Consider the following 22,500-nt stretch of genomic DNA (forward strand, 5'->3'; position numbering starts at 1 on the left):
CATGTTCAAGAAACCAGTCTGAGATGATTGAGCTTTATGACATGCTGCGTTATCCTGCTGGAAGTAGCCATCAGAAGATGGAGACACTGTGCTCATAAAGGGATGGACATGGTCAGCAGCAATACTCAGGTAGGCTGTGGCGTTGATGCTCAATTGGTACTAATGGACCCAAAGAAAATCTCCCCCACACCATTACACCACCACCACCAGCCTGAACCGCTGATACAAGGCAGGATGATCCATGCTTTCATGTTGTTGAGGCCAAATTGTGAGCCGAGCGTCCGAATGTGTCAGCAGAAATGGAGACTCATCAGAGCAGCAACGTTTCTAACGTAACGAGTGCTTATTTGAGTTACTGTTGCCTTTCTGTCAGCTGGAACCAGTCTGGCCATTCTCCTCTGACCTCTTGCCTCATCAACAAGGCATTTGCGCCCACAGAACTGCCGCTCACTGGATATTTCCTCTTTGTCGGAGCATTCTCTGTAAAGCCTAGAGATGGTTGTGCGTGAAAATCCCAGTAGATCAGCAGTTTCTGAAATACTCAGAGCAGCCCGTCTGGCAGCAACAACCATGCCACGGTCAAAGTCTCTTAAATCCCCTTTCTTCCCCATTCGAATGCTCACTTTGACCTGCAGCAGATCGTCTAGACCATGCCTACATGCCTAAATGCATTGAGCTGCCGCCATGTGATTGCTGATTAGAAATGTGCCTTAACAAGCAGTAGGACAGGTGTACCTAATAAAGTGGCCAATAAGTGCATATATCTCAAAATGAACCTAAAATTAAATATAAAACTCTTAAGCATAAATTATGCATGCAAGCAAAAGTTTCTAAAAATTCATATTATGTGCTAAAATAGCTAAAAATGATATAGTAATACACACAAACACACACATACAGTGGGGGGAATAAGTAGTGAACACGTCATCGTTTTTCTCAGTAAACATATTTCTAAAGGTGCTGTTGACTTGACGTTTTCCCCAGATGTTGGTAGCAAACAAAGAAATCCAGATATGCAAATAAAACAAATCTAATTCGTTTAAAAATGAAGTTGTTTGTAATAAAGTGAAATTATACAGGGAAACAGTAATGAACACATGAAGAAAGGGAGGTGTAGTTGGGCAGTGAAAGCCCAGACAGCAGCTGAAATCTCTCAGTTGTTCTTCAGCAGCCTTCTGACCTTCCAACTTGCTTCAACACACCTGCCTGGACATTTGTAGTATATCTAGTAAGAGCTTGATAAGCTAGTTCAGGTCTGTTTAATTAGAGTCTCTTGGACACCGGCCCTCCAGGACCGAGTTTGGACACCCCTGGTGTAAATGAAGATCAGCTGCTTCAGTCCAACATCTACATCAGCAGGAGGATGAAGATCAAACCAGGGTGGACATTTCAGCAAGACAATGATCCAAAACACAGCCGAGGAGACTCTCAGATGCTTTTAGAGAAAGAAAATCAAGCTGTAGAATGGCCCAGCCAGTCACCTGACCCCAATCCAATAGAGAATACAGAATAAAGCTCAGATTTGATAGACGAGACCCACAGAAGCATCAAGCTTTTGTTGAAGTCTGTGAGAAACTCACACCTGAACACTGCATGAGGCTTCATCCTCCATATGAGAGGCGTCTTTAAGCTGCAGCAGCAAACAAGCCTTTATATTAAGAGTTGAACACAGTTCAGTAGTTCAGTGCTTTCTCCTTCTGTCATCCCATTGGTTTTAAAAACCCCTAAGTAAATTTAGACGTACCCGTCGGATTTGCAATAGAGATGAAGATTTTAAGCAGCAATTACAGAGTTTATCAGATAGAACGGTCTTATTAAGAGGAGTGGATACAATCTGCATATAATCGCATCAAAGATATGTCAGAAGAGGACAGCTCAGTTAAGAAAACAAGCATGATCATCGTATTAATTGTTATATGAAATATTCGCCTGTGGCTAAAGACATTGATAAAGTGTTATTAAAACACCGGCATATGATTTCAAGTGATCCGACCTTCAAAGAGTGTTTTGAAAATTCACCTTGTTTAGTACACTAAAGCAGGGTTTCTCAACGGGTGGGTCACGACACAACATTTTCAGTAGATCGCGGAGTCAAAAAACAACAAAAGTTTAACTTATTTTGACTTTTATTTTGAAATGCGTGCACGACAACCTTACCGTTTGATGTGAAATTTAATTTCATTATAGCAACAAATATGTCAAAGCGCAAGTACGAACCTGAATATGTAAAGTGTGGATTTACATATTTTGACGACAAAAAAACACTTAAAGCCTCAGTGTGTCATTAGTAGCGAGGAGCTCTCACAAGAGAGCACGAAACCTTTTAAATTAAGACGACATTTAGAAACCAGACGACATGTTTTATTAACAGTTCAGTTTTCATTACTCTAACAACTCTTTACAGTATTTGTGGTTTTTACTCTGTAATATTTCTATAATTCGATACATTTCGTTAAATGACAGCAATAAAATATAGTTTATTTGCAAGTCTTGGTGATTTTTTTATGGTTTATTTGTCACTACTTGTGTATGTTAACAAATAAATACAAATTAATTTTAACTCCAAAAATTGTATTGTAGTTCCTAAAAATTTGAGTCGCGGCTTGAGGACCATGTAAAAATGTGGGTCCCTTGGCCAAACCAGTAGAGGAGCCCCTAAAGAACATCTAATATCCAAAATATGTTGCTAAGAGCTGATCTAAAACCCGCTCCGCATTTTTAAACACTAAACCACATGCTCATTTCAAATGTGGGAATTGTTTACAATGTAACTTCATATATAAAACATCAAATGGTAAACAAATGGAGGCCCTATTTCATTCATGCAAGCCTGCTGACGTGTTCTATATGCTGCGGTGCCCTTGCGGCTTATGTTATGTCTGTAAAACGATTAAGCATTTAAATATTCACATTTCTAAACATCGATCCACAAACGTGTTTAATTAGTTTAATGTACTAAAAACCATGTAGACACATGAAAACTACCAACATGTGGAAATTCTGGACACAGTCAGATGTGTGAGCTCTTGAGCACAGCGTGGTGTTACTGAGGTAAAGTGATGTACTGATTGATTCTGCTGTTCAGACTGTCTGTAATAATGACACGTCTGCAGACCAGCACCAATCAACACTGCTGTTACTCGTCAATACTGTCATCAATCAGTGTGTGTGTGAGTATGTGTGAGTGTGTGTTCAGTGATCAGTCATTTCTGCTGCTGCCGCTCATTAACACACATCATTCATTACAGCGGCGTGATCTTCATTACAGACCAGCTGCAACACACACACACACACACACTGACCTCAAGAGTAATCACACTCACCTGATGCTCACACACACACTGCACACAAAAACAAACATGCACAATTATATACACAACACACTCTCACACACAGTTCAACGCAACTGTTCATGGTGTGAGTACGCCCTCAAAAGCTTTCCAAATGCACATAAAGAGGTGTATCTAAAAGTCTGTGTGGGAAGCATTCATAGAGATCATATATATATATATATATATATATATATATATATATATATATATATATATATATGAGCAATATCACACGAGTAGCAGTGCAATATGGCTGTATATCTGCACTGGTGGGAGGCGTGCATTGGCACGAGGCCACTGGCCAAGTGCCTTAGTGCCCCCACCAGTGCCGACATACAGCCATATCGCACTGCTACTCGTGTGATATTGCGTTTATACAACGGTTTGACGGCATAACTGTGTATATAAAAACAAAATCAAACATGGAGAGTCTCAAAAACCCTTTTGTATGAGGAACTACTTTCTTCCGCGTTGGATTCAAATCATAAGCTGACAGTTAAACAGCTGAGCAAGCATCTTTTACACTGTAGACCTGTAGTGTCTGCTTTCTGCTGGCTTTATGTGGGCGGAGTAATACACAAAGGGTAAAGAGGCTGTACCGGTGCTGATATTACTTAAATATATCACGACTATCAGCCAATCAGATTCAAGAACCAGACAGAACTGTTGTATAAATATATATATATATAAAAAGTTGAAGTCAGAATTATTAGCCCCCCTGATTATTTTTTCCCCCAATGTCTGTGTAACAGAGAGCAGATTCCTTCAACACATTTCTAATCATAACAGTGTTAATAACTCATCTCTAATAACTGATTTATTTTCTCTTTGTCATGATGACAGTAAATAATATTAGACTAGATATTCTTCAAGACACTTCTATACAGCTTAAAGTGACATTTAAAGGCTTCACTAGGGTAATTAGGGGAACTAAACAGGTTAGGGAAATTAGGCAAGTTATTGTGTAATGATGGTTTGTTCTGGAGACTATCGAAACAAATATAGCTTTATGGGGCGAATAATATTGACCTTAAAATGGGTTTTAAAAAATTAAAAACTGTTTTTCTTTTAGACAAAATAAAACAAATAAGACTTTTTCCAGAAGAATAAATATTATCAGACATACTGTGAACATTTCCTGAATCTGTTCAACATCATTTGGGAAATATTGGAAAAAGAAAAAAAGTCAAAGGGGGGCGAATAATTCTGACTTCAACCATATATATATATATATATATATATATATATATATATATATATCAAATATTATCAATAATATATATAAATAATTATTACAATTAATAATAATTCTATATAAATAAGTATTCATAAAAATATATCAAAATGTGCGTGAATTTTTGTCTATTGTTTTGTAAATTAAATTGAATTGAAACATTTTTGCATGATATATATATATATATATATATATATATATATATATATAATTTTATTTATTTATTTATATTTTTAATAATTTATTTATATTTATTTTTTACAACATACTATTATTTCTCCTGCTCTATAATAGTGTTGGCATGCAGTGTTCTGACAGCTCATTTGAGTGAATCAGCTCTCACTGTGTGTGTGTGTGTGTGTGTGTGTGTGTGTGTGTGTGTGTGTGTGTGTGTGTGTGTGTGTGTGTGTGTGCGTGTGTGTGTGTGTGTGTGTGTGTGTGTGGGTTTTCTCTCTCCAGCTCTTCAGTGATTCTCATCTCACAGCTGTAATGGCGGAGCTCTGGAATTATGGGATGGAAATCAATAGTGTCAGGATTGAGTGATCAGGGAAAGTTTTAGTGCTGTGGAGCGAGGCGTTCATCATCATGTGGATTAATGTGCTCTTGGCCAGAGAGCATCATGGGATTGCAGGAGCACAGAGAACTTCATCTGACACTCGCTGTTAAACTGCTGTCGGGATCGGTGTCTGCCGCTGCTGTAATACACTGCTGGACCCTGCTGTTGACTGATGGGCTGATGATGACACCATTCAACAGCAGCAGAAAACCCTCAACCGTGATCTTTATCTTTGTAAAGTTTGATGACTTTCTCGAAAATGAGCACAGCGTCAGGACAACATCAGGAAAAATGCACACACACACACACACATACTGTACACATGCACAAACAAACACACTACAACACACACACACACACGCACAAACACACTACAACACACACACACACACATACATGCACAAACAAACACACAACACACACACACGCACAAACACACACGCGTGCACATGCACAAACACCCGCGCACCCCCCCCCCCCCCACACACACACACAAACAAACACACTGCAACAAACACAATACTTTAAATGTAATAACGTGTTTTAAGCTCAATAATCACAGATATTTTAGCTGTAATAACATGTTTCAGGTCAAAAGTGTAAAATAATCACAGTTTATCATATTTTAGCTGTAATAACTTGTATTAAGCCAATTAAAGTGACTCAATAATCACAGTTAATCAAAATTAAGCTGCAATAACTTGTTTTAAGCCTATTAAAGCTACCTAATAATCACATTTAATCATATTTTAGCTGTAATAACTTGTTTTTATGGATATTAAAACAGCTCAATAATCACAGTTTATCATATTTTAGCTGTAATAACTTGTTTTTATGGATATTAAAACAGCTCAATAATCACAGTTTATCATATTTTAGCTGTAATAACTTGTTTTAAGTCTATTCAAGTGACTCCATAATCACATTTAATCAAAATTAAGCTGCAATAACTTGTTTTAAGCCAATTGAAGTGACTCAATAATCACAGTTAATCATATTTTAGCTGTAATAACTTGTTTTAAGTTGTTTGAACTTTAAATAAAGTATTTTAATGGTCTGTGCTTTATGAAATAAGCAGTGTTTATGATATTGCTCAGCTTCCCCTAAACCATATCATACACACACACACACACACACATGCCTTTTCATCAGGCCGTGCGGTGGAGGATCTCAGTAGTCTATGTAGGGGGTCTGAGAGCTGAAAGGAGATAAAGAGGTGTGAGAGAGCGAGGATAAAGCCAGCTATTTATCTTGGCCATCTCAACATCTGGGAAATCTCTCTAAAACAATGGGCAGCAGGGCCAAAAGTGTCACGCTCTCCAATCCCTGCCGCAGCGTTTGTTCTGCGCCGGCCACAAATCACTGCACTGTGTGTGTGTGTGCGCTCGCCCTCCGCTATTTAAGCACTCAAATGGGCCTTTCTCTCGAGGCCGCAGGACAAATTGGCCGGCCTGGAAGTCTTTGAGAGTCAGTCCAGCGCACGGAGAGAAGAACAGGCCTGAAACACAGCGAACAGCACCATAAAAATTCATCACTTTGACCTGCATGACCTTCCACTGCTGCTGGGGGATCTCTCTCACACACACACACACACACACACACACACACACACACACACACACACACACACACAGAAAGAAAACTCACACACACAAACATAGAACGCAGACATATACAACACACATTCACACACAGTCAAACAGACACACACTCATAGAACACACACTCAGTAAACACACACACATACACTCATGGAACACACACAATTAGAAAACACACACACTTATAGCACACACATACCCTCATAGAACTCACATCCTCAAACATACACACTCAGAAAACACAGACGCAGAAAACACACACTTATAGAATACCCTCACACACTCAGCGAAAATGCACACACTAACATAGAACGCAGACATATACAAATCACACACACACACATAGAAACCACACACATACACAATACACAGTCAAACAGACACACACACATAATCAAACAGACACACACAAACATACACACACTCACAGTTACAAACACACAAATTCTAACACATACACACAAACTTAGTCAAACACACACACACACACACACACACACACACACACACACAGATGCTCATATGAATATGTATACACACACACACACACACACAATCACACAAGTAATACAAATTTCCACACACACACAAATGTAGAAAACACACAGACACATAGAATGCACACACACTCAGAACACACACAGACGCAGAAAACACACACTTTTAGAACACACTCACTAAAAACACACATACACATACACACACACACACACACACACACACACACACACACACACACACACACACACACACACACACACACACACAGAAAGAAAACTCACACAGAAATCAAAAACACACACACAAACATAGAACACAGACATATACAACACACACACACACACACAAACACACACTTAGTCAAAAAGACACGCATACACATGCGCACACACACACACACACACACACACAGAAACATGCTCAGTCAAACAGACAAAACAAACATACACACACACACACACACACACAGTTACAAACACACAGATTCTAAAACACGCACACACAGACACGCAGATGCTCATAGAGACACAAACACTGAGTCAAACACACACACACACACACACACACACAGAGTCAAACAGACACTATCTCACAAACATACACAGACACTTATGCAATCTCACCCATCCACACACAACACACACACACACACATCGAAAACACACTCAAACATAGAACACAGACATATACAACGAACACACACACACACACACACACACACACACACACACATAAAACACACACATTCAGTCAAACAGATACTCCCTCACAAACAGACATACAGACACTTATACAATCTCGCCCACACACACAAAAACATGGTCAAGCAGACACAAAACACACACACACACACACACACACACACACTCAATCACAAAATCATACACACACCAAGTCAAAGGCACACACACACACACTCATACAGTAAAAAAGACACACACACACACACACACACACAAGCTAAAGAAAAGGCCTACTGACGGCAGAGTGAGCAGATGCTTCATTGTGAGTGTGTGTGTTGTGTTAGTAATGGGTGTGTGTGTTCACTGGTTTAAGTGAGTTAAAAGATTCATTGTTTTTCACATTGATCCACCTGAACACACACACACACACACACACACACACACTGAAAGCAGGCAGCAGCAGCACAGATGGTGCACACACTGGTTAATGTCTGTTAACCAACACACAGAACAGCTGATGAAGACCTCCGAGTGTTTACACTGGACATCTCAGCAGGAGGACTTCAGTCTGGAGTAATCCCAGCTCAAGAGCTTCAGCTAAACTGTACAAACCATTATAAACTCACAGCGTTTAAGATCTGCTTTCATTCAAAATACATAATCTTCACTGCCTGACTGAGACGTGACACACACACTCACCGGCCACTTTATTAGGTACACCTTACTAGTACCCGGTCGGCCTTCTTTTGTCTTCAGAACTGCCTTAATCCTTCATGGCAGAGATTCAACAAGCTACTGGAAAATTATACCGATATATATATAAATATTTCTATATACTATATGCTGATCCATGTTGTTGAGGCCAAATTGTGAGTCGAGCATCTGAATGTGTCAGCAGAAATGGAGACTCATCAGAGCAGCAACGTTTCTCCAATCTTCTATTGTCCAGTTTTGGTGAGTCTGTGTGAATTGTAGCCTCAGTTTCCTGTTCTTAGCTGACAGGAGCGGCACCCGGTGTGCTCTTCTGCTGCTGTAGCCCATCCGCCTCAAGGTTGGCCGTGTTGTGTGTTCAAAGATGCTCTTCTGCAGAGCTCGGTTGTAACGAGTGCTTATTTGAGTTACTGTTGCCTTTCTATCAGCTGGAACCAGTCTGGCCATTCTCCTCTGACCTCTGGCCTCATCAACAAGGCATTTGCGTCCACAGAACTGTCGCTCACTGGATATTTCCTCTTTGTCAGAGCATTCTCTGTAAACCCTAGAGATGGTTGTGCGTGAAAATCCCAGTAGATCAGCAGTTTCTGAAATACTCAGAGCAGCCCGTCTGGCAGCAACAACCATGCCACGGTCAAAGTCTCTTAAATCCCTTTTCTTCCCCATTCTGATGCTCGCTTTGACCTGCAGCAGATCATCTTGACCATGTCTACATGCCTAAATGCAGTGAGCTGCTGCCATGTGATTGGCTGATTAGACATTTGCGTTACCGAGCAGTTGGACAGGTGTACCTAATAAAGTGGCCGCTGAGTGCAACGTGTGTTTTTACAACCAGACAACAAGAACTGCATCTAATTACATGGTTCTGCACCTACCACAGTATCTTACTACAGCATTTTCGATCCCATTTCCATTTCCATGTCCTTTTAGCTGCAACCCAATACTGGTAAACCCATACACACTCATTCACACACACACACACACACACTCATACACTACGGCCAGTGTAGTTGATCAGTTCCCCTATAGTGCATGTGATTGGACTGTGGGGGAAACCGGAGCACCCGGAGGAAACCCACACCAACACGGGGAGAACATGCAAACTCCACACAGAAACACCAACTGACCCAGCCGAGACTCAGTGAACCAGCGACCTTCTTGCTGTGAGGTGACAGCACTACACACTGAGCCACCGCGCCACCCCAATATAGCTTACATTTCTGTAAATAATATTATCCAGTAAAATGCATGAATGTGTATCCGGCACTTTAGTCAGCGTAGCCGAGTTAAATGTGCATATGGTGCAGGATTTGATGATCAGAATCCGTTTAGTGAAGACACAGTTATATGATCAAGTACAAATGGAAACATTTATCATTTATACGATTAAATCTAAACACATGACGTGAGCAGCTGGTGACAACATACACACACGCAGTAAACTCCCACACCCCGCCGTCTGTAGTGTGGTCTAGACAAATCCATGTTTGAAGGGCGACATGTATGGCACTTCCCTTGACCCCTGCACCTCCAAATGAAAGAGAAGTGATAATCTGAATGGGCACCCCGTCATGTACATGCAAGAACAAGACGTAAGGGGAAGGGTTAAGGGTGAGTTGGGATCGGTAAGTGTCTGGTGAGAAAAGATCTTAATGTGAAACCCGGTGATGAGTGTAAGCTCTTCATGGAGCACTCGATGGCTCAATTAAGGAGAGATTAGCGCTTTCCTCTTAACGAGTGTCTCAGAGAGTTCATTACAGACAATCAATGAAGTTCAACAAGCAGCAAATAATGAGTGTGTGTGACCTGCACCGCAAAATCAACACCATTCGCTATATACACCTGCTCAACTCACCACAGCACAGCCCAGTGTGCTGGAGAACACTGTGGAGGACTTTAAAGCCACACACACACACACACACACACCCACACACACACACACACACACCCACACACACACACACACACACACACACACACACACACACACACACACACACACACACACACACACACACACACACACACACACACACACACACACACACACACACACTAAACAGTGTGTCGTTAATTCCAGTCTGCCTCCAATTCTCCCTTTGCATGTGTCATTAGAGGGGGAAAGCCCTGCCCACTAGGGCCCATCTCTCCCTTATTAGCATAAACAGCAGCCCTGAGTGAGAAGCAGCCGTCTGTCATTGTTTTTGAATCTGTCGCCATGCTGATCCACAGGTGTCTGTAGCTCCGCCCTCTTTTGAAAAAAAGCACAATCTCATTTGCATTTAAAGCGACAGTCACCAAAATGCCACAATTACACACTCATACACACACAAAGTCAGTCACACACACACACACACACACACACACACACACACACACACACACACACACACAAACACACTCAAAGGCAAACAAACACTCCCTCACAAACATACACACACATATCATGATGCACAGGCGTCTGTAGCTCCGCCCTCTTCTCAAAAGAGCATGATCTCATTTGCATTTAAAGCGACAGTCACTAAATCGCCACAATTACAATTAAAGGCTGAACGGGTCAGTTTCAGAGAGCTGGAGAACATGATCTGTGTGCTGTTCTCAGCTCAAACTCAAACACACACACACACACACACACTCTAGACACAGCAGAGATGCATTAACATCTGTCAAGCTGTCCTTTAACTCCAATCCGTTGTCTTGTACATGTGTAAAGACACTGGAGTGAGTCATATGTGACGTGGAGGAGCTGTGAGATGAGCAGATCTCCTGAAAAAAGTGCTGTGTGTCTGAGTGCTGAGAGCAGATGAAGAGCTGAACACTGGCTCTGGATGGAGGTTTCTCTGTCTTGAATAGAGCTGAACACAATGACGGAGCTTCATTCACACTAAATGCCTTTCATTTATCTCGGCGTTTGGGAGAGATGATCCGCCTCCTTCACCCGGGAGATGCGAACAGAGCCCAGAGACTCCACAAACACCACCAGAGAGAAGGACAGAGAGAGAAAGAGAGAGAGACATGTGTGCTTTTAAATGTGAGGCAATGATTAATTGCATCCTAAATAAGAGTTTGTATTTACGTAACATCATTATAATCATGTAATAATAATAAATATATGCATGTGTACGCTCTAATTCAACGTTACGTGTATGTTGTACGTGTCAACATGTATGTCGTAACTCAAACTTGGGTTAAATATAGAAAAACTAAACATTTTTTGTTGTCAATTAAATGTAAATGACACCTTTTAAGCCAATGATTGGGTTTGTCCATATTTGACCCAAAGTTGTATCACAACAACCCAGCTTTTTTAGTGGAATTGAGACAAATTTTATTGGATATTTATACATGTGGTGGGCCACTGTCAGCCTTACACGAGACTCTTATCGGAAAAATATGTTCGTTAATCTATTCTCAACTTCTGCATTTCGTAATGTGTGTGTGTGTGTGTGTGTGTGTGTGTGTGTGTGTGTGTGTGTGTGAGAGTGTGTGTGTGTGTGTGTGTGTGTGTGTGTGTGTGTGGTTGTGTGATCCTTTACTGGCAGTCGTGTGTGTGGATCTTGTGGTAAAATATAGTGAAAGTCCTACATGACGGTAATAGTGTGATCGCAGTGTTTACTTCAGTAACTCCACTAATACCTGCAGACTCCACATGTCTTCACTCCATTTCTGTTCAGTTCAGTGATGACTTTAGTCAGATTAAAGGCTGATTTATACGTCTGCGTCAAGCACAAGCGTAGTCTACGTGTCGATGGATAGCCCCTCGCCGTGGTCGTTGGCGTCCCTGACGCGCACCTCTCAAAAAATGCAACGCTTAGCGCAAGCTCTGTGATTGGTTGGCTTGGTAGATCTGACGAGTGCAGGCGGAGGTGAGAGCCGCGCGAGGGTGATGCAGCGAGTGTTTACGAGTGTGGAGTCTTGTGTAGGAGCTCCGGATGGAGACTGTTGTTTTGTGTTTACCTTTTGATAAAGTTGTTGCACGTCCAAATTAGTGAATTTGAGCCACTTCTACATTCAGGAATCGTTCAGAAAAAACAAAACACCAGCGAAGAAACTCGACACAGAGGAACAGAAACACCTACTGCCAGCTGTTGTTTCGGAAGTGTATTGCAAGGCAACAGAAACAGCAGCAGATGTATAAATGCACGGCTATGCGCAAGACTTGCGCCGTGGTTCACACCCATCACTTGAAGCAGACGACCCTGATGCTCCGTATTAAGCCTGGTTTATACTTCTGCGTCAGGTGACCGGCGTAACCCACGGCGCATGCAACGCGAGTAGCTGTGCATTTATACTTCTGCTGCTGTCTCTGTTGGTCTGCATTAACACTTCTGAAGCACTAGTTGGCAGTGAGGTGTAAATGTTCCTCTGTGTCGAGTTTCTTCGCTTCTGTTTTGCTATTCTGAACACTTCCTGGATGTACAAATGACTCAAACTCGCTCATTTTGAGGCAGGAACCGGCGGACGTGCAACAACTTTAACCATGAGGTAAACACAGAACAAAACTTTCCATCCAGAGCTCCTTCACAGGACTCCACACTTGTAAACAATCGCTCGCGCCATTCGCGCAGCTCTCGGCCCCGCCGAGACTCGTCAGCGATACCAATCCGACCAATCACAGAGCTTGCACTACGCGTCGTTGCGACGTGCAGTTACATTTTTTGAGAGGTGCACGTCAGTGACGGCGACGGCGAAGGGCTATGCGTCAGCGCCGTAGCATACGCCGGCGTTTGACGCAGAAGTATAAATCAGCCTTTAGTGTGGATGAGGAAAAACAGAGACATCTGAAAACGGAGGCAGGGCTGCTGAGATTCGATACCTGATTGGGGCTTTTGTGTCATTGCCTTCGTCACTGTATCCTTCCCTTATTCGTCAAGCCTCTATCACATGACTATAACACATGGCTTAACGCTACTGGAAGACCGCAGACCCGCCTTCACTGTGAACAACAACACGGGCACAGAAATGGGAGCGTTGTTTGCACTATTGTCTGTTTTAGGCGCCATTGTGCAGTTATTCATTTGTTACGTTTATTAACAACTCGACCTCGTCGTCTGTCACAAAAATACCTCTTTTGCTTTCTTTGCCTTTGCACTTAATGTTCAACCGGCGTTTGTTGACTAACAATAACCAAATGCCGAGCGAGACACATGCTTCCTGTTTATACTAGAACGCGCATGCCCAGAGTGCGCCAATGGTCACGTGATATATGTTTTTGGTGGCGTAGTGTGGACGGAGATATGTTCAGAGACGCTGGGTAAAACGCTAGTGTGGACGCGGATCATTTTTGATCTAAAACACCGGTTTAAAACTAAAACGCACTAGTGTAAACGCGGCCTAAGATCCACCACAAGACGTCTGTCAGGTAGAGTATACACACACACATATGTTCTACATTATAGATGATATATTCATGTGTAGACACTTCTTTTAAACATGACACTTTATATATACACATAATTATACATATTCTGTTAGTATATTTATGTGTATTTATTAATTTGCTTTACAGTTATGAGATAAATACGTCTCCACAGGGGGAAGGTGTTTAATTTTAGCTAAGTGTGTGCATGTGTGTGTGAGTGTGTGTGTGTGGTGACATTAGCAGGGGTCTGCCGCTCTGCTGTTCTGGGTGGGCTTTGTCATCCAGTTTTGAGTGATTTTTCACGGCCGTCCCTCAGTGTGACCCGAGCGCCGGCCCTTTAAGAGGCGGAGCTGAGGAACATGTTGTTGCTATGATAACATCACACACGGCAACAAAAGACCCGCAGGAGGAGGACGACCACACACTCACACTCACTACACACACACTACAGAACACATACACACACTTACTACAGAGCAGACACTCCAAATGACACTACAGTGTGTGTTGCTCCAGCTGAAGTATATGTGTGTATGAGTGTGTGCATGAGAATGTGTGTGCCGTTCCAGCTCAAGTGTGTGTGTGTTGCTACAGCTAAAGTGTATGTACATATGAGTGTGTGTGTGTGTGTGTCACCTGTCATGTTGTTAACTCACTTCACAGAGTGTCTAAAAACTGAATGCTTTGCTTATTTCTGTGAATCCAAATAAACACATAAATGTATGTGTGTGTGTGTGTGTGTGTGTGTGTGTGTGTGTTCTCTGTGATGTCTGTGCCAGGCGTTGCCCTCGCGCCCGTCTCTGCAGCTCCAGCTGTGCCAACATCAGCCTGCCGGAGCTCAAACGGCCTGTTGTTAATGAGGCTCTCTCTGCTTTAATTAGCCTCTGATTAAAGGATGACGATCTGTGTGTGTGTGTGTGTGTGCGCGCTCTTTGTTAGCTCTTTAAAGCAGGCGGGAGCAGCAGACGGACAGAAGAGGCGTTTGTGCCTCTGAGCAGATCATGAGCGTTTATCTGCAGAAAAACACTGAACTATGAGGAGGACAGATCAACACATCATTACCACACACACACACACACACACTAAGAACACTACGCACACACCCTCCGAGAACACTACACACACACACTCACTGATGAACTACAGCACAACACACTCTCTGAGAACACTACACAAGCACACGCACTGAGAACACTACACACACACTTCCTGATGAACTACAGCACAACACTGCACACACTCACATTCTGAGAACACTACACACACACACACACGCACACACTCTCTCTCTCATTGATCCATCCATCCCTGCACCCATTCTTCCATCCATTCATCTGTTCATCCATCTCTCCATCCAACTATTTATCTCTCAATCCATTTATTGATCCATCCATCCATCTATCTCTCCATCCATCCAACTGTCTGCCTATCCATCTATCCCTCAATCAACCCATCCATCCATCCATCCATCCACCAATCCATTCATTAATCCATCAGTCATTCCACCCATCTGTCTATCCATGTATCATCCATCCATTTTCCATCCGTTCATCCATCATCAGTCTTTCCATCTATCTGTCTATCTTTCCTTTTTTCTCTCTATCCATCTCCCTATCTATCCATCCGTTTATCTTTCAATCCATCCATCCGTGTGTTTTTCCATCCATCTCTCAATCCATTCATCTATCCATCAGTATTTCCATCCATCCATCTATCACTGCGTTTATCTATTTATCCATCTTTTTGTCTCTCCATTCTTCCATCCATCTTTATATCACACATCCACCTACCTGACTGTCTATCTCTCAATCTCTCAATCCATTGGATCTATTTGTCCGTCTGATCGTCTATCCATCTCTAAAACCATGCATCCATCCACGAGTCTTTCCACTCATCATCTGTCTATCCCTCTTTTAATTTATCTATCCATCAACTTGTCTCTCTATCTATCTATCTATCTATCTATCTATCTATCTATCTATCTATCTATCTATCTATCTATCTATCTATCTATCTATCTATCTATCTATCTATCTATCTATCTATCTATCTATCTATCTATCTATCTTCCGCTACAGATCTCCAGCAGGCGATGTGAGTTTATAGTGTGTTTGTTTGTTGGCTGCAGATCAGGTGTGTGTGTGTGTGTGTGTGTGTGTGTGTGTGTAAACACGCAGATGTGTTTGCGGTGTGTGAATATACACTTGTGAGTGTGTGTATCTTCATGGTTGGTTTGCCAGAGTCTCTCTATCTGTCCCATGAAACGAAGGAGCACTGATTAATGGATGGATGTGTCCCAAAATTAATTAGCCTGACTAATGTAGTGTGTACTTAATGCCACTGCCGCCTTTGATTTATGACGGCCCAAATGCACAAACACTGTATGAAACGGAGCTTTATTGTGTAAGAATGAATTAACACACACACACACACACACACACACGCACGCACGTGTGCATGAGGTCTCTATCCACCACAGATTCTGCCATGTGTGCATGTACACAAGCGCATATGGACAAACACACCAGCCAGATCACACACACACACACACACACACACACACGCGCAGATCAACGCGCACAATTTTTTGTGCATATACACAAACTCAAACACAACATACACACAAAAAAAATCTCATTCATGCACACGCTCACACACACAACTAAACATGCACAACCTTAAAACACAACATGCATACACACACAAGCACACACTCTCACACATACACACACACTTGCACAAGCATGAAAAAAACTCATTTGCAAATTGCGCAACACATTTACACTTGCGAGTGTGTGACACTTGCAAAGACACAAAGACAACACAACTCACACAAACACACACACACACTATTGCACACACTATGTTTATGCAGACGCATAGAAACACACACTTATTTTAGGTTTCTATGAAATGTGGGGACTTACCATACACTTTCTGTTTTTATTACACACACACACACACACACACACTAGTTTTATGATGCTCTGCTCATTAATGCTCTGATTAAATCAGTCAATGACAGTAAAGCTCCGCCCTCAATTTCATGTAGCTCCACCCACCAACAGGCAGACACCGAGCTGCAGAGACTGTGTGTGTTTGTGTGTGTGTGTGCGCGTATGTGTTTGTATTTGTGTGTCTGTATATTACGTGTGCAAGTGTGTGTGTGTATGTGAGAGTGTAAATGTGTATGTGTGTGCGTGTGTGTTAGAGAGAGAGAAAGTATGTACATGTGTGCATGTAAGTGTATGTGATAGTGCGCAAGTATGTGTGTGTGAAGGTGTATGTGTGATGGTGTGTGTGTGTATCCGTGCGCATGTATTACATGTGCAGAAAGTATTACAAGTGTGTGTGTGTGTGTGTGAGAGAGAGTGTTTGTGTGTATTATGTGTGCAAGTGTGTATTACATGTGTGTGTATAAATGTGCATGTGTGTCTGTGTTTGTGTGTGTGTGTGTATGAGTGCATGATTAAGTGTGTATTAGTGATAGTAAGTGTATGTGTGAGTGTATATGCGAGTGTGTGTGTGTGTGTCAGTGTGGATGTGTGATAGTGTGTGTGTGTGCGCATGTAAGCGTGTTTGTGATTGTGTGTGATAGTATGAGTGTGTAAGAATGTGTGTATAGGTGTGTGTATGTGTGAGTGTGTGTGTGCTTGATCAGACAGTGTGTGTGTGTGTGTGTGTGTGTGTGTTGTGTGTCCGTGTGTCGCTCTCCTTCTGTCAGCGCAGCAGTAGATCACGTCAGTAATTAACCCTCCCGCCGGCCTCCATCAATCCTGAGCCTGGAAGCGCCGCCATCTTCACACTAATTAAATTTACATTCGATTAAGTTTAATGAGGAGGGATTTTAAATACAGTGAGTGTGAGGCTGCGCTGTCACTGCACCGCTGATTCACTACCGCCAGAGCCCTGGGGTCCACACCGTCCCAGCATGCACCTCTGCACTGTCACTCAGCCACAGCGAGGTCACCCGGAGCCCACCGCACACTGCAGCACACACACACACACACACACACACACACACACACACACACACACACACACACACACACACATATATATATATAATATTCCTCAGAGATTTTGCTCCATATTGTCATGATAGCATCACACAGTTGCTGCAGATTTGTCGGCTGCACATCCATGATGCCAATCTCCCGTTCCACCACATCCCAAAGCTGCTCTATTGGATTGAGCTCTGGTGACTGTGGAGGCCATTTGAGTACAGTGATCTCATCGTCATGTTCAAGAAACCAGTCTGAGATGATTGAGCTTTATGACATGCTGCGTTATCCTGTCAGAAGATGGAGACACTGTGCTCATAAAGGGATGGACATGGTCAGCAGCAATACTCAGGTAGGCTTTCTATCAGCTGGAACCAGTCTGGCCATTCTCCTCTGACCTCTGACCTCATCAACAAGGCATTTGCGCCCACAGAACTGCCGCTCACTGGAGATTTCCTCTTTGTCGGAGCATTCTCTGTAAACCCTAGAGATGGTTGTGCGTGAAAATCCCAGTAGATCAGCAGTTTCTGAAATACTCAGAGCAGCCCGTCTGGCAGCAACAACCATGCCACATTCAAAGTCTCTTAAATCAGTATTTCCCAACAGGGGGGTCCCGGCCCATAAAGGGGTCTCAGTGAGCTCTGTAGTGGGTCGTGTAATATTTTTAAAAATGTGGACAATTCGGAGAATGATCATGTCGCCTCAGTTCACTTTGTCCCCTGGCTGACCAAAAAATGGACGAATTCGTAATTGGAGTCTCACCGACTCTCCTTCAGCAGCTAATACTAATCACTCAAGCATACTGGACCCAGGTAAGGAAGCACCAAACATTTCGGGTCACAGCACAAGCAATACTGGAAACCTGAAATGCAGGAAGTACCAAGACAGTCACCTGAACTAAAGTTTTATTCTGTTTTCTCAAAGCGAAGAGTCCCTGATTCAGCCACAGTGCATTATCTGCAGCAAAGTTCTAGCTAACCAATGCATGAAGCCGTCCAAATTAATCAGACATTTACAGACGACTCATCCCTAATACAGACACCCAAAGTGAGATGAGGGACGTCACAGCTACTGACAAGAAACCTTTATATGCATCTTGCCCTGTTAAAGATCTCTCCACACCTTGACCTTATTCACGGACAGCAGCAATCCTCACACTGATGGATGGAGCAAACAAATCACATGCAAGTAGTAAACGGTGATAGCCTATATTATTTTCCCTTATACACCAGTGTTTTGGATATTGAACTTCATATAGGGCCAGGTTAAAGGCCAAAGGCTTGTGTTTTCCAGTTATGAATGGCCTGCTGATGTTTGGCTTTTATATTGTACATTACACTGTTACTTGTATATATACATAAGCATATCTAGATATAGTATAAACAGGTCTCAGGTTGGGAACCACTGACTTAAATCCCCTTCTTTCCCCATTCGGATGCTCGATTTCAGCTGCAGCAGGTTGTTTTGACCGTGGCTGTTTCTCTTCAGCGGTCTTGCATCCTCGTGTTACGTCATCATCAGCTGCCAAAGTTCAGTTCCAATACTCCAGACCGCAAGAACAGAGGATGCGTAAAAGATCCCGGATGTGTTCTTGATATCGAGGACGCATCGATGCAGACTTGAGCACCGGACTCCCAGAAGTCATTGTGACTGGAGGTGGAAGCACAGCGTTTTATTTAGAGTTATTATTAAAGTTCAGAGATATCACCTATTTATCTCAGGAGATTCCCTAAATGAAATGGTGGAAGTAAACATCACCATGGACATCTTAAAGGAACGAACACATTAAGGGTGTTTATTTGCTGAAGTTGGTATTGAATCTGTGTTATTTATATTGTGCAGTGTATATTTATAGTGTTTTAGTGTGGTTTATTTATAAACTAATTTCGAGAGGAATAACGTGCTTATGATCAACACGGCTGGCACCACATTAGCTCCATAATCTTCCCTATTAGATGATTACGGATGCATCATTAATAACCAGAGTTTTTCACTCCAGTTATCTTCGTCTTGAAGTTTCCCCCCTTCCACCCCTACATCCCACCCTTTTTTCCTTTAGGGCGACACAGTAGCCCAGTGGCTAGCACTGCTGCCTCACAGCAAGAACGCCGCTGGTCCAACTTCCTATCGGGCCGGTTGGTGTGTCCATGCGGAGTTTCCATGTTCACGTGGGTTTCCCCCGGGTTCCTCTCACCATCCAAAAACATACACCATAGCCAATCGACTAAACCAAATTATCACCCGAGACAACCTTAGTGTACACTTCTCACAAGCAGGGGAGTTCTCGAGACCTACCTGAGCTCGATCTCCCCTCTCGCCCTTTTAACAGGAGGGAGCCCTGGGCTCCAGGGACAGCATGCCAATTACACTTTATTGATCATCAGCTAAGTGTGAACTCTTGAAGTGAATATTTTGAAAAGGGGGAACACAATAACTCGCTGTATGAATGCTGTAATGTTTAAATAAGTTCCATTAAAAACACATGAAGGTCATGTGACCATACGGAAGAACACTGCATCTCATTCCTCACTGAACGCGTTCTCCAGAGTGTGTTCTTCTGAGGACACCCGGCAAGACCGGTCTCCACAAGAACACAAGACCATTCTCTGCGTTCTTGGAACTGAGAAACAGCCCGTGTCTACATCCATAAATGCATTGAGCTGCTGCCATGTGATTGGCTGATTAGACATTTGCGTTCAAGTGTACCTAATAAAGTGGCCGGTGAGTGTGTATATGCATTCATCTTAATAAATTTTTTTTTTTTTAAACGGCAATTGTCAAAAGAATCTAACAAATATTTAAAAACTTTACCAGCAAAACAGAAAAAATTAAACAAAAACCCTACTGAAAATGATGAATACACACAATAACACTACACTAACACCAGTGTGAATCTGTGTGTCAGCGCACAATATTATATTTCATTCTGCACACAAGCAACGTGCCATCACTAACACACACTCAAAACAGACACTCATTTAAATAAACGGCTGTGAATCGCTGTGTGTGTGTGTGTGTGTGTGCACTAGTGTAAATCAATCTCTAGTTAAACTGCAGCACAAAAATCAATAGAGCGGCGCAATCTGAGCTGAGATCAGACTGAACACTAATTGTGTGGCTGACGTTAATTGTCATTAAAGGGTTGAACTAGTTCCTCACTGCCAGACCAACACACACACACACACACACACACACACACACACACACACACACACACACACACACATTTTCTCAAGGCAAGCTTGTTTATGTGCACTGGACGGATCATTGCTACAGTTTACTGAGCTCACACACACACACACACACACACTGCAGTAAATCAGGCGTCTGTAAGTGGGACGGATCTATTTTAACGAGCTCTGGCCACTGATGACATCAGACAGCCTTCAGGAACAGGTAAAACACAACACACATAAACCAGCTTTACTAGAACACTGATTACACCTCTGTGTGTGTGTGTGTGTGCACACACACAAATACTCACAAAGACACACAGAAATATACACAATCTCACACAAACACACACACACAGAGCACACGCACACACACACACATTATTAAATGTGCAGGCATCCACAAATACACAAACACACAAACTCAGAGAAATACACACATGCCAAAAAAATACATACAAACACATAATTAAACTCACACACACACACACATACACACACAGAAATATGCATAGGGACACATAAAATTGATAGACACACACACACACACACACACACACACACACACAGTGAGAGCGCAGGTCTGAGATCAGTTTCAGGATGAAGTGCATCATTACAGTAATTCAGCAGCACAACGAGCGGCTCCTTCCTGCGGCCTACAGGACCTGATTGAGAACAATGCACTGTTTACGGCTCCTGAGGGCCCGGGGCCAGCTGTGTTTGCGGAGCGCCCCTTCATCAGCATTGTTATGTGTGGAGGCTTTTCTCACACACTCACACTCATTGTGTGCGAATGACGCCTTTAAAACTGCACACACACACACACACAGAGAAACATCTGCATTGACTATGTAAGACGCTGCTGTATGAGGAGGTGTGTCCTGTAGCTGGAGTTTGTTTCTGGAATATGGATATTCTTCATCTCGTGGTCTGCAGATGTGTTCATTCATTCATTCATTTTATTTTCAACTTAGTCCCTTTATTAATCAGGGGTCGCCACAGCGGAATGAACCGCCAACTATTCCAGTATTTGTTTTACTTCAGCTGCAACCCAGTACTGGGAAACACCCATGCACACTCATTCTCACACACACACACACACTCATACACTACGGCCAGTTTAGTTGATCAGTTCCCCTATAGCGCATTTGTTTGGACTGTGGAGGAAACCGGAGCACCCGGAGGAAACCCACACCAACACGGGGAGAACATGCAAACTCCACACAGAAACACCAACTGACCCAGTGACCTTCTTGACACAGTGCTAAGTGAGGCACCGTGACACCCCAGATGTGTACATTCACAGGTTATTTAACCTAATTGGAATTGAGATAACAGTGTAA

General features: G+C 42.6%; 1 protein-coding gene across 6 annotated transcripts in view; it reads right to left on the reverse strand.

Annotated features, from left to right (window-relative positions):
- Window positions 1-22,500, reverse strand: part of inpp5a (inositol polyphosphate-5-phosphatase A) — a 639,159-nt gene that overhangs the window by 470,762 nt on the left and 145,897 nt on the right. The window contains exons 10-11 of one of the 6 annotated variants that reach the window (XR_015506556.1): window positions 17,866-17,967; window positions 16,835-17,785 (exon numbers count right to left, since the gene is read on the reverse strand). The exons of 4 other annotated variants lie outside the window; for them this stretch is intronic. Coding sequence is in view for 1 of the 2 variants with exons in the window: in XM_087279919.1 (XP_087136045.1) it covers window positions 17,947-17,967 (21 nt within the window). In the remaining variant the exon portion in view is untranslated. Of the gene's footprint in view, window positions 1-16,361; window positions 17,968-22,500 lie in introns of those variants that run through there. One more of the 6 variants, XM_087279919.1, reaches the window with a different exon arrangement.

Source organism: Danio rerio, chromosome 13 (assembly GCF_052040795.2).
Source record: "Danio rerio strain M-AB ecotype USA chromosome 13, GRCz13ab, whole genome shotgun sequence".
NCBI lineage: Eukaryota > Metazoa > Chordata > Actinopteri > Cypriniformes > Danionidae > Danio > Danio rerio.